The 12,080-nt window shown below is 46.3% G+C and overlaps 1 protein-coding gene across 13 annotated transcripts in view; it reads left to right on the top strand.

Annotated features, from left to right (window-relative positions):
- The window catches only part of OBSL1 (obscurin like cytoskeletal adaptor 1), a 64,158-nt gene that overhangs the window by 20,151 nt on the left and 31,927 nt on the right, over positions 1-12,080 (top strand). For all 13 annotated transcript variants that reach the window (XR_014542527.1, XR_014542528.1, XM_083590784.1 and 10 more), the window contains 6 exons: positions 613-885; positions 1,739-2,011; positions 5,390-5,662; positions 9,723-9,995; positions 10,869-11,141; positions 11,381-11,656. Coding sequence is in view for 11 of the 13 variants with exons in the window: in XM_083590784.1 (XP_083446910.1) it covers positions 613-885; positions 1,739-2,011; positions 5,390-5,662; positions 9,723-9,995; positions 10,869-11,141; positions 11,381-11,656 (1,641 nt within the window). In the remaining 2 variants the exon portion in view is untranslated. The remainder of the gene's footprint in view (positions 1-612; positions 886-1,738; positions 2,012-5,389; positions 5,663-9,722; positions 9,996-10,868; positions 11,142-11,380; positions 11,657-12,080) is intronic.

The following is a 12,080-nucleotide window of genomic DNA, read 5'->3' as shown; positions in this document are numbered from 1 at the left end:
GCCCTTTGCCTTGTCTTTTGTTAGTCTCTTTCTTAATTTCTTTCCTTTCTCATTGAGGAGTAGGTCTCGGGGAAACTCCAACCCAAAAATATCTCCCTCTCCCCTCATCAGATCAGCCCATTCCCCACAGTCCCATTCCCCACAGTCAACCGGGTAGTCCAGAAAATATTTAAATGCATGTTTCAAAGTCCCTCCAAAATTAAGGACCCCCACAACTCCAGACCCCCCCTGGCCCACTCCAGGTTCAATCTTCAAAAACAGTGGCTTGTGCTCCTGCAGGGCCTCAGTTCTATCCATTTGTGTTGCTTGAGGTTCAACAGCAACCTCCTCCATTGTCTTCTGCATTTGCACTTGCCCTGTCAAAACAGGTTCCTGGGTTGGGTCCCGAGAGGTTTCTATATAAGTATTCACTGTTTGTCCAAAATTTTCAATTGCAACAGTCATCAGATTCATGTTCTCATGCATCTGCTCCAGCAAAGCGTTTGTCTGACTTTTAGAAGAAATCTGAAGGAAACCCTGTATTCGGAAGTTTTAGTCCATCCCCCAGCAATGCTGGAATCTCAACTAAAGCATCCAGCCACTGCATATGGCGACACTTCTTTTTTGTCACAGAGCCACCTGTGCACGTTGTGTGCTCCAACGCGGAAGAAGATCATACCTATCAGATCTTGGAATGTGTGACATTGTCCTGTGAGTTGTCCCGTCCTGATGCCCCTGTGCTCTGGTACAAAGATGGGGAAGAGGTGGAAGAGAGTGAGGGACTTCGGCTAGAGAGTGAAGGATCCCATCACCGGCTGGTCATTGCCTCAGCTTGCGTACAGGACACAGGAGAGTTTGTGTGTGATGCAGGTGGCGACTCTGTTTTCTTCAGTATTACTGTTACAGGTCAGTGTGAGATTTGTTGTTTTTCCCCAGACATGTATTTTAAGGCCAATAATGGTCCTCAATCTTAAGGCTAGAGAGCCTTTCACTTCTAAAACTCAAGACAATGCAGTCTTTTTGTAACTTTTCATAGCCATGTTTGAGTTAAATGATACCAAAAGAGGATTCAGTCTGCCCCCTTTATTTGTCATTAGCGATTGTTTCTGAGCATGTAGTTGAGAACTTCTTATTTATCTCTCTCCTTTGTAAGCATTGGTTATTTCTTCTGAACCTCTCTTCTCTGTGGCTGTTCCATGACACTTTCCTGCCCTGTACTGAATTTTGTTGAAGGTCTTTGCTGAATAGCTTTAATGCACGCAATTCAGCCACTTCAGATTCAGAACTCTTGAGTGAATATATCTTGTCATCTAGGGAGACTTCGCTTTGTTAATTATCAGTTCTCTTCAGTGCCCAAAAACTTGGTGGCTTTTGATACAGCAGACAAACATGGCTTCTCCTCCAAAACACTTTGTTGACAATTTCTCAGTTTTAAAGGCAATCTAGATTATATGTCCGGTATAAATTACAGAGTTGGCAAAGGGTTTGATGAGAACACGAGTTCTCTCAAAGAATCCTGGGAACTGTAGCTCTGAGAGGTAAACTACAGTTCCCATTATTCTTTTGAGGAAGCCGTGTGTGTTAAATGGATGGTGTGTACACAGCCTTGGTGTCCAACAATATCTGAAGGGTCCAGAGTCCCCCCAGCCCTATTTTATATGGTTCTGTTCTACTTCCCAAGATTTTGGTGTGGTGTTGGTGGAGAGGGCATGCTTCTTTCTACTGATCCCCATCTATAGAATGTCTCTTCTTGCCACAGAACCTCCTGTGAGGGTTCTTCGCTCCAATGCTGAGGAGGCCCATACCTACAAGGTTGCAGAGCATGTGGTGCTGGCCTGTGAGCTGTCCCGCCCTGATGCTCCCGTGCGCTGGTACAAGGATGGGGAAGAAGTGGAAGAAAGTGATTGCCTCCTGCTGGAGAGCGAAGGACCCCACCGACGGCTGGTCATTCCTTCAGTGCAGATGAAGGACGCCGGGGAGTTTGTGTGTGATGCAGGCAGTGATTCTGTTTTCTTCAACATCACTGTTACTGGTAAGAGAACTAATCAATTTATCTTCGTAGAGAGACGTCCCCTCCCAAACCCATGTCCTTTGCTCTTATCTGTGCTGCAGTCCATGGTGCTTCAAAGGCCTCCTTGGTGTACTTTGGTCAGAACCAACAGGGAGAGGAGCATAACTGCCATGCTGCATAAATTGTACTGGTCCATCTTGTTTTGTGCTGTGTTTATGAACAGTCATCAGACAGATGCCTGAAGGAAGTTAATGTTCACTGTTGATAGTAACTGGTGGTTAGAGGTCTACTGACTCCGAATAAACACAGGAGTTGCACTTTGGGCTGTTCTGAGTAGTAAGCCACTTTATCCTCATTTGTTATCTAATCCTTTGACAAAACTTTATGTTGGTTGTCATCACAACATCCTGTGTCAGTCAGTATCATAAGCTGATTATACCTTGTGCAAAGAGGTTCTTTCCTTTGTTTGTCTGAAACCTCCCACTTCTTATCCATTTCAGGGGATTAGTTTACAGTATACATCTTGAGTGGGAGTGAATAATATTTTCCTATTCACTCTTTTTCATGCCGTTAGTGAATTCTGTTCAGAAGACATTGGTGTTTCTTCTTTTTAAGCTAAAAAAATAAATAAAATCAAACTACTTCATTTACAAGAAAGATACTTGATCTCCTGAATTCTTTTAGTTGCCTTTTTCTGCCATCATTTGCTTTGCTACTTCCAGAGGAGTATCTGTGTTAGTCTGTTGCAGCAAAAACAACAAAGAATCTTGTGACACCTTAAAAACTAAAAAGTTATGGCACAAGTGTTTGTGAGCTACAGTCCGCTTCATCAGATTCATGAAGTATAATCCTCAGGTGCAGATGTATGTATGTAGATACGTAGAGATGCACACACAGAGATTGTAAGAGGGGGATTTATAAGCAGTGAGGTCAGAGACAGATGAAATGCAAAAAGTACAGATAATGACAATTAGAGCTGAAATATATGCAAAATAAGCACAGTGACCCTTTACAAAGCAGTGATAGGTGATAATCAGGTTGACAGTGCTGAGTTAATTAACATCTGAAGTGGGAAGGGAAACAATTGAATAGAATTGATGGCCTTGATGAATTGTAATTCAGCAGTTTCAGGCTGGAGCCTCTCTTTGTAGTTCATTCCTTCAAGTATGGCAATATTAAGATCAGTGCCAAATGTCAAGGGCAAATGGAGCTAAGCTTGGAGCTTTGAATTCAGACTGAGTCAATTTGAGAAAAAGGTCAGACCTATAGGCTTTTTATGCGGAGCTCTGAAGATCCTAGGAGCTGCCTTCCAATAACCTAAGTGAGGAGCAGTGTCTGTTGTGAATTGCCACTTATGTTCAACCTTTAAATTTCCAAATATTTATACATTCCAGTAAGCTTCCAGTGACCTCCTTAGAAAGGAAACAGAGCTTCAGCCAGTCCTCATTCACTGCACCCCTGAACCCTCTCAATCCAGGCATGCATAACTGTTGTTATAAATGTGGGTTCATCACAGGTTTATATAAGGAAGTTGTGTTATTTGCTACTTTATTTTCAGGCACTTTCTCAAAAATTCCTAGCACGGCATCTGCCTTCCAAAAAACAAAAATGTGGCAGCACGCTGAGATGACATTTTCAATAAGCTTTCCCTCTCTCTTTCGCATGCACTCTGCCCCCACACTTATGCTTCCCATGACACATTGGTTTCTCCTGCCCCCTTCACTTTGCTATCTGGTTCCTGATCCACTGATTTTCACTTTGGTTAGAAAAAAAGACAACCTGCCAAGCATCCTCCCCCAGCCAGTGATGAAGTGGTCTAAGGTTGCGGGGGGGTGGGTGGGTGGAGTGCTGGTGGTGGATGGATTTGAAGAAGTTCACTCTGCTTGCCATGTGATACTTTGAGTTCCAAGCACCCATTGAAGCAGTCAGAGGGTCACAGGTCAGCACTTTACTGTTCAGGGGCTATCCGGCTATGAAGCAGGCAGTAGCTGACCAGTGAGACACAATGATTTCTCCCATTGGTGAAGACAACCCATAGTGTTTATACCTAATGCCAATCAGGTTGAGCTTATAACTTGTAATTGCTGCCTCCCATGTTGTTTTTGCTGCGTTTGCAGCACCAAAGTGGCCTCCTCAGGGCGCAAGCCTAAGCAGTCTGTATGGAGGTCCTGGGCTGCCCAGATGACAAGACCACCACTCTCAGACTCACTGGTGTGATCCAAAGCAAAGCAATACATTTGTCACCAGCTTGGCTGCAGGAGTTGCCGGAAGGAGGCGTACAAGACGCCATCCAACCACCTTAGGGACTCCTGTCCGGATTTGTATAGGGTTTACTCCTTAGCCTTTTCTTCTCCCAAAGATGTCCTGCAAGGCAGCAGGTACAGATTGTTCCTCAGGATTTACTCCTGAAACCTTTCTGAATGAGTATAGCTGTGAGGCATTGGAGGTTTAGCACCAGAGTTTTCCTTCTCCTAGATGGGATACCTTCCCAGGTTGTTGACCCCACTATATTTCTGCAAGGGATGCGTGTGGTGCTGTGGTCTAAACCACAGAGCCTAGGGCTTGCTGATTGGAAGGTCGGCGGTTCAAATTCCCACGACGGTGTGAGCTCCCGTTGCTTGGTCCCTGTTCCTGCCAACCTAGCAGTTCGAAAGCATGTCAAAGTGCAAGTAGATAAATAGGTACTGCTCCGGCAGGAAGGAAAACGGCGTTTCCGTGCGCTGCTCTGCTTCGCCAGAAGTGGCTTAGTCATGCTGGCCACATGACCCGGAAGCTGTATGCTGGCTCCCTCGGCCAATAAAGCAAGATGAGTGTCGCAACCCCAGTCGTCCATGACTGGACCTAATGGTCCCTTTACCTTTGCCTTTACTATTTCTGCAGCAGGGTTCCTGCAGGGTCTCCAGTCTCCTAGAGCCACCCAGTCAGCATGAAGGGGCGGTGGGGGGGGGGGCTTTTTAGTCACTTTGTGATCCAACATGAAAAATTTAGGAACACTGAAAACACAAGGTGCTTCAGTTTCAGGAGAATGGTGTGCTGTTACCCTGAAAGAAGATACTGAAGCACTCCAAATCATTTTCCATGTAGGTATGCAGAAAATAGTAAATCTAACTAAAATGAAGACCTGCATTGATCATTGCAATGTATCTTTAATTATTATTATTGTATAATTATAAGATTATTGTCTAGTTTTAGAAAGTTGCATACCCTTAGCAGGGGCATAGCTATGAGGGTATGTGGCTGGGACACATAACTGTGAAGGGACCTTGCACTTCTGATTTTGCTACTACACTACTGCCACCAACAGTATCCAAATCTGCTTCTAATTCCTGAAACTTCTTTTTCTCTCTTTCTCTCTCTCTCACTCACACACCCACACCCACACACACACACACCCTGTAGAGCCACCTGTGCAGATTCTGCACTCCAACGCAGATGCGTCCCATTCTTACCAGGCCTCTGAACGTGTGGTGCTGTCCTGTGTGCTGTCCTGCTCCAGTGCCCCTGTCCGCTGGTACAAGGATGGGGAGGAAGTGGAAGAGGGAGAGCGCTTGCTGCTGGAGAACGAAGGGCCCCTCCGACGCCTTGTCCTTGCCTCAGCCCAGGTGCAAGATTCAGGCGAGTTTGTGTGCGACACTGGGACTGACTCTGCCTTCTTTGTGGTTACAGTTGCAGGTTAGTAAATGTACAGTGGCGCCTTCCTTAGGACTTTTCCCCTGACCACTCTGATACATGGCATATATGTCCTCAGAGTCCCACTTTGAAGCCCATTGCTAAGCTTCTGTCAGAGTAGACAATACTGAGCTGGATTAGGGGTGGGAAACTGGATTTAGACAACAGGCCAGATTCTGATGTCCCCACACCCTCCATGGGCCACTTTGGCAGGTGGTCAGCCCCACCCGCCTGCCAATCACCTGATGTCATCATGCCATCAGGTGAAATATTTCATTTTGCACACCAGCTTGAATTCACTGTTGGAGCTAATCGCTGCAGGCTGGCATTTGGCACTGAATTTAAATTCATCACCAGCTAATATAAGCTCCAGTTGCAGCAGGGACTGACTCTGCTTGAGAATTTAGAAGGCACTGAAGGGAAGCCCCACTTGCAGTGGAACAACTGGGAGCTGGCTTTAAGGTTCCCAATTGTTCCTTAGTAGCCTCAGTTTTACCCGCGGATGTCAGCTGTGGGAGGGTGTGGCTGGGGGAAAATAAGGACTCCTGCCAGGCCTAATTTGACTGGCAGGCTGAAGGTTCCCCAAGCTGATCTAGACCTACAAGTTACGTGACCTGGTATAAAATACCTTCCTATGTTCCAAGGGCATGGGCACCTGAGCTCAAATTCCAGGGATCACATTTGCATTTAGCTTCTATAATCTGTATTGCACTTCACTGTGGAGCCATATGGCAGAGATAATGCCAGTTTGAGCTTTTCCTGTGCTACGTCCTGAAAAAAACTCTAAGGAAGTTGCCTTATATTGAGCCAGACAACCTGTCCATCTAGCTCAGTGTTGCCTACACTGATTGGCAGCAGCTTTTCCTCAAGCCCTACCTGGACACACTGGCGATTGAACCTAGGATGTGAAACGTATGCTCCACAACAGAGCTATATGGGTTCAGTGGTTAGAGCAGAAGCTGGTGAATGAAGCCAGCTAGAGCTGCACCCAGTGGGTGCTTTTGAAAGTGGAAGTTGACAGGCCTGGATTCAGATTTCTGTTAATTGATTTATGTATTGGAAAGGGTGGGGAGGAGACAGAAGTCAACTCTTGTCCCCCCATGGGCCACCCCTGAGCCTTAGAGGCAAGCAGAGATATTTAAATTATATTTACTAAGAAGTTTAAATGAAAGTACAATATGTAATTGAATATATATTGAAAGAGGAATAGATGTTCATGAGAAAATGAAATTAAGAAATGCTGAAAATAACGAAAAGCAATACAGTTTGTATATATTGTCTTTCCTACCATATCTGAGTGGGCTCAGAGAGGGTTACAAGATACCCAGAGAAATGAACAGAAATGTCTCTCCTAGATTCCAATCCAACACTTGGTTTTGCTGTACAACACGGATCCTGTGCCATGCTGCACATTTGCATCATATGAGAGTGTCTGGCTTTGGTTAGGAGGGGCTGTGCCAGCCCTAGCTTTTCCCAAAGCCAAACCATGGTGCTGAGCCCTATGAGCCCTACTGCAGCTTCTGTGCTCAAGCTAAGCCCTTCCCAACTCTAGAGCCAGGGGCTGCAGTAGCTGTGGAGATCCTGTCATGGCTTTGTGGGCCAAAGGTATGTGTCTGTGGGCTTGCTTCTCATTCTTAAGCCCTGGATCTTTGTGGAGGTGTGTCTTGGCCTTAGGGCAGGGAAAGCTTTTTCCAGCCTAAGGGCCACAGAGGGCCACATGCCAGTGGTGGGCAGAAGGAAAAGTGGGCAGAGCAGCGAATATAAAATTCACCTTTGTGCCGTAGGCTGGTTTCTGCACACATTCACAGGACTCTCTTTGTCCTCCATCCAGAGAAGCAAGAGGCATTATCAGAATTCTCAAGGTTGCAGTCCCAGCCAGGCAAAAACACTTGAGAAGGATGCAGAGCAGCACCAGTGAAGGGTGTGGTAGCCTGGAAAGAGGCTGTGTAGCTGGGGAGAACCCTGAGAGGCAGGTAGAGAGACCAGAGAGCAACATTTGGCTCTTGGGCTTGAGGTGGGGAACCTCACCCCTGGCTTAGAGGATGGCCACAGCAAGCCACTCTCCAGCTTTGACTGCATCATGACTCAATGGGTGGAGTTTTCTCACTATCTTAAAAAGGCCATTCCCACCCGCCCCCGCCGCGCTCCTGCAGTCTTGTGTGAGAGAACGAAGTTCTCATTGCAGCTTTGGGGATCCAGTGAGGATCCATGCAACTAAAAGTGCTGTCATTTGGCACAAAGCAGGAGGTGAGGTGGGAAAGGAGCATATGGCAGGCCAGCCTTTATCTTCCCTTTTCACCCTAAATCCTGGCTCCAGAGGCTGAGGGCTTGTAGATCTACACTGCTCTCCCTTATCAGCGTTTGCTGGCATCATGAAAGCAACATGGCCTTCACGCCCTTGCGATTTCTGCAGGTTTGGGTAGAGGGAGGGTTTCCGCCCATCCCCACCCAACAAACCAAGATTTTGCTCCATCCCTCCTGACTCATCACAGACCCTCACACTCCTGTCCTCTTCCTCTGCTGGTTTTGCTGCCCAGCAAACCTGCCCACTAGCTGCCTACTAGAGCAGTGGTTTTCACACTTGAAAATTTTGCCCGTCTGGGCCAGATTCAACTAAATTGTTGTGTTAGCAGAAGTCAATGGAAGAGCTCCTATTAGTGCAGTAGGATTTTCCTCCATCAATGCCCCCCCCCCGTGCTCCCCCACTCCTTCCTCATGTGTTCCCTCCCTCCCCAGATCCACTCAGCAGGATCAGGAGATCCCCTAGAAAAGCATGAGAGGGGAAGAGAGGGGAGATAGTTCTGCCCGGCAGGCGGAAATGCTTCCACTGACAGTAGCGTTTACCCAGCAACTTTATGGACCCCTGTGGGAATCCATCCTCCTCCAAATCTGTTGGATGAGGCTAGCCATGCACTGGAAACATTAACAGGGCTACAGTGGCCCACTGATTGATGATGTCCTTCTCTCTCCCGCCCACCTAATGCTCTCTGCAATTTTTCACAGTTTCCAACATTATTATATACGCACTTACACCCACATATATTTTATATAATGAATATATGCAGTAAACAACCAATAGCCATAATAAACAATAAAAGCAAAATCTAAAATAATGATCAAAGCAAATTCTTTCCCAATGGGCGATCAAGTCAGAGAAGAGAATTACGGCTCACCTAAAAGTTACTATCGCTGGTTGTAAATTGAATTACCTTCTGCATACCCCTCTGAATATCAATTCTTCATTCAATACCGATTCAATTACATATTGTGCTTTCATTTTAACTTCTCAGTAAAGTTAATTTAAACTTCTTCAGTTGTCTGTCAGATTCACGGGCACTCCAATAAGCTCCTCATCAGGGAACTGGAGTTCAGTTCTGGATCTTTTCCAAGACACAATTCAGAGAAAAGTCTTGGTTCAACATTACAAATTGCTGTAACTTGAGACACATCCCACTCAACTGCACCTCTGGTATAAGTTGAGCCTGTTGAAACAGGGGAAGAGAAAAAGACAAGAGTAACATACAGAGTGCACTTCCTGCTCCCTGTTTGAAAGCCACTATTTGAGAAGCAGAACTATGACGGAGGAAGTTGCTTGCCCACACATGAGTCCAGAGTAATATCCTGTTTGTCTGCCATTGGTTGCCGTACAAATGGTTATACTCGGTTGAAAATGGCCAATTAAAGTGCCAGGGGGCTGGGACCCCTTGGAAGGCTTTCTGTTTCACCTGTGCTCATAACCAGGGCTCTGTTTTGAACTCTAGGAAGCAGGAAAACAACATGCCTCTGAGCATGTGCAAAGTGTCTCCTCGCACCCACATCTCTGAGCAATTACCAGGTCCTTTCATTTGGCATTGCAGGTCAGAGGATATGACATTTAGTTATTCTTGAGCCCACCTCTCCTTTCAGAAACTGACCCCTTTCTATAAATTAAAGGGGAAACTGAGATAGGATATTTTGTTCCATAGCACAGATTCCCTATAGGTCAAATTGAGATCATGTGTCCTCCTTCCTGTGACCACAGGAGCACAAAGGTGCTTCACCCATTCACAATGTCTCTCTTCAGCTCCCAAGGTGCACATCGCTCCAGTGTCAGAGGCCCAGTGTCTCCAGACAATCCTGACTGGGATGCCTCTCCTCCTGGAGTGTGAAGTCTCTGCCTCTGATGCTACTGTCCAGTGGTTCAAGGATGGAAATCCTGTGGACCATGACATCTTCACGGTGCAATCAGAGGGCTGCATTCGGAGGCTGTTGGTTCATTCAGCCTGCCCCCTGGATTCTGGGACGTATACATGTGACACAGCTGATGACACTGTGGACTTCACTGTGATGGTGGATGGTGAGTTGAGTCAAAGAAATGTCAAAGGAGTGCATGAGGCAAGCCCTAAACCAGTAGTCTTCAGCTTTTCCAAACCTGAGGTGCACTTTTAACTCATATGGACCCATTTATCCCCCCCCCCATTTTGCCATCTAGTTGTATGGCGGTGCAACATACCTTATGTTAGGTCATGACCTCTTTTAGGGTCCCAAACCACCAGTTGAAGATCAAAAATGCTATTAGACCTAAAGTGCTGTTCCTGGCTGAAAAAACTCAGGAGCTGGTGACAGCTTCTCAGAACAGCTGCCTAGTCTCTCTCTTCATTGCCCTTTTAGGACCTGAACCAAGTTTATCTACTTGAGGCCACCCATATCTTCACGCTCTTGTTATTTCATTGTTGTTTTTGTGTAATTTATAGGTGCCATACGTAACTGATTGTTAATAACCTCAGTAGCACCAGTCTCCTCTAAAACGGCAGGCATGCTGCAAGCACCAAGATCCCTGCTTCCCACCTGTACCTCATCCAAGAGGTCCCTTTCACTATCTCCTGCTCCATTGAAATGCACAGCACTGAGCCTCCTGTTCCATTGCTCCCCCAACAACTCACATAAGAAATGATGCCCTCACTCTCTATTCTATGCTTTTATGACATTTCTATGCTATGGTGGTATTATGATGGAGATCCAGTGTGGTGTAGTGGCTAAGACCTGATACAACAAGGTTCCAATTTCCAATCAACCATGTTTCTCCCTGGGTGATCTTGGGCCAATCACCGTCTCTCAGCCTAACCAACCTCACAAGGTTGATATGAGGATAGGATGGAGGGGAGGGACCACCTTGGAGAAAAGATGGGATATGAATGCAATAATAAATAAATAAATTTCTCCCCTGCAGAGCTCCCTGTCCGAGTTCTGCACTCCAATGCAGATGCAGCCCATGCCTATCGGGTCTCAGAGCGTGTAGTGCTGGATTGTGAGTTGTCCTGCTCTGATGCTGTTGTATGCTGGTACAAGGATGGAGAGGAGGTGGAGGAAAAGGATGGCCTCCTGTTGGAGAGCGAAGGGCCTCATCGCCGTCTGGTTATTATTGCGGCCCAGGTTCAGGACACAGGGGAGTTTGCATGTGGCACTGGGGGCGACACTGTCTTCTTCAATGTCAGTGTCACAGGTAAGCAAGTCTCCAGGGTTCAGTCCCAGTGATCTTGTGCCCAAATTCACCCTTCCTTTTTGACTTGGGTATGGATTTCTGTCTCTTGCTACTAGTTCTTCGCTAATTAGAGGAAGCCATATTTGAGATTTCTGGTTCCTATCCTTTCTGTTCTATCTCAGAGCTTCCTAGAATTAAGTGGCTCTAAGTCATCTCACACAGGGGATGAAGCCTCATATATTCCTACATTTGTCTTGTAGAGCCACCTGTGCAGATTTTGCACCCAGTGGAGCGTACCCTAGAGAAGCATATACAGGCATTTGAGTGCTTGGAGCTGAGCTGCGAGGTGTCCATTCCCAATGCCCCTGTGCGCTGGTTCAAGGACGGCCTGGAAGTGGATGAGACAAACAACTTGTTGCTTCAAATGGAAGGTGCTGAGCGTCGCCTAATTGTCCTGCAGGCAAGTGCTGAAGATGCTGGTGAATACATCTGCGAGACCAAGGATGAGTCTGTCTCCTTTGATGTCAGAGTTTCAGGTGAGCACTCTGATCTTGAATCTGCAGTTCTGAGAAGAAGAAGGAGAAAAAGTACCCAAAGCCCTAACCCAGTTCCAACTTTAAACCAGCACAGAAACTTAAATTCTAAGCACCCCATTCCCAACACAGCCCAGACTGACTAAACTGGCTAATCTGTAAATGAAGCCTTTCCTGTTCTAGTCCAGGGATGGGGAACCTGTGGCCTCTGACATTAGCCATGCTAGTGGAGTCCCAACAGCAGGTGAAGGGTCACTTGTTATTTGCCCTGGTCTAGTCCCAGCCATAAATCTGGATTTATATATTAATGTATAGATTTGGGCACAGAATTATTATTAAAGCACTCACAGTGTATATTATACCCATAAAATCTCTAGAAATGGAATTAATGCCAGGGACAAATGGAATAGTACAAGAGACACAGAGG

Source organism: Podarcis filfolensis (genome assembly GCF_964270895.1).
Source record: "Podarcis filfolensis genome assembly, chromosome: 1".
NCBI lineage: Eukaryota > Metazoa > Chordata > Lepidosauria > Squamata > Lacertidae > Podarcis > Podarcis filfolensis.
The sequence above is the reverse complement of the archived record's forward strand: the minus strand, read 5'-3'. Positions and strand labels throughout refer to the sequence as shown.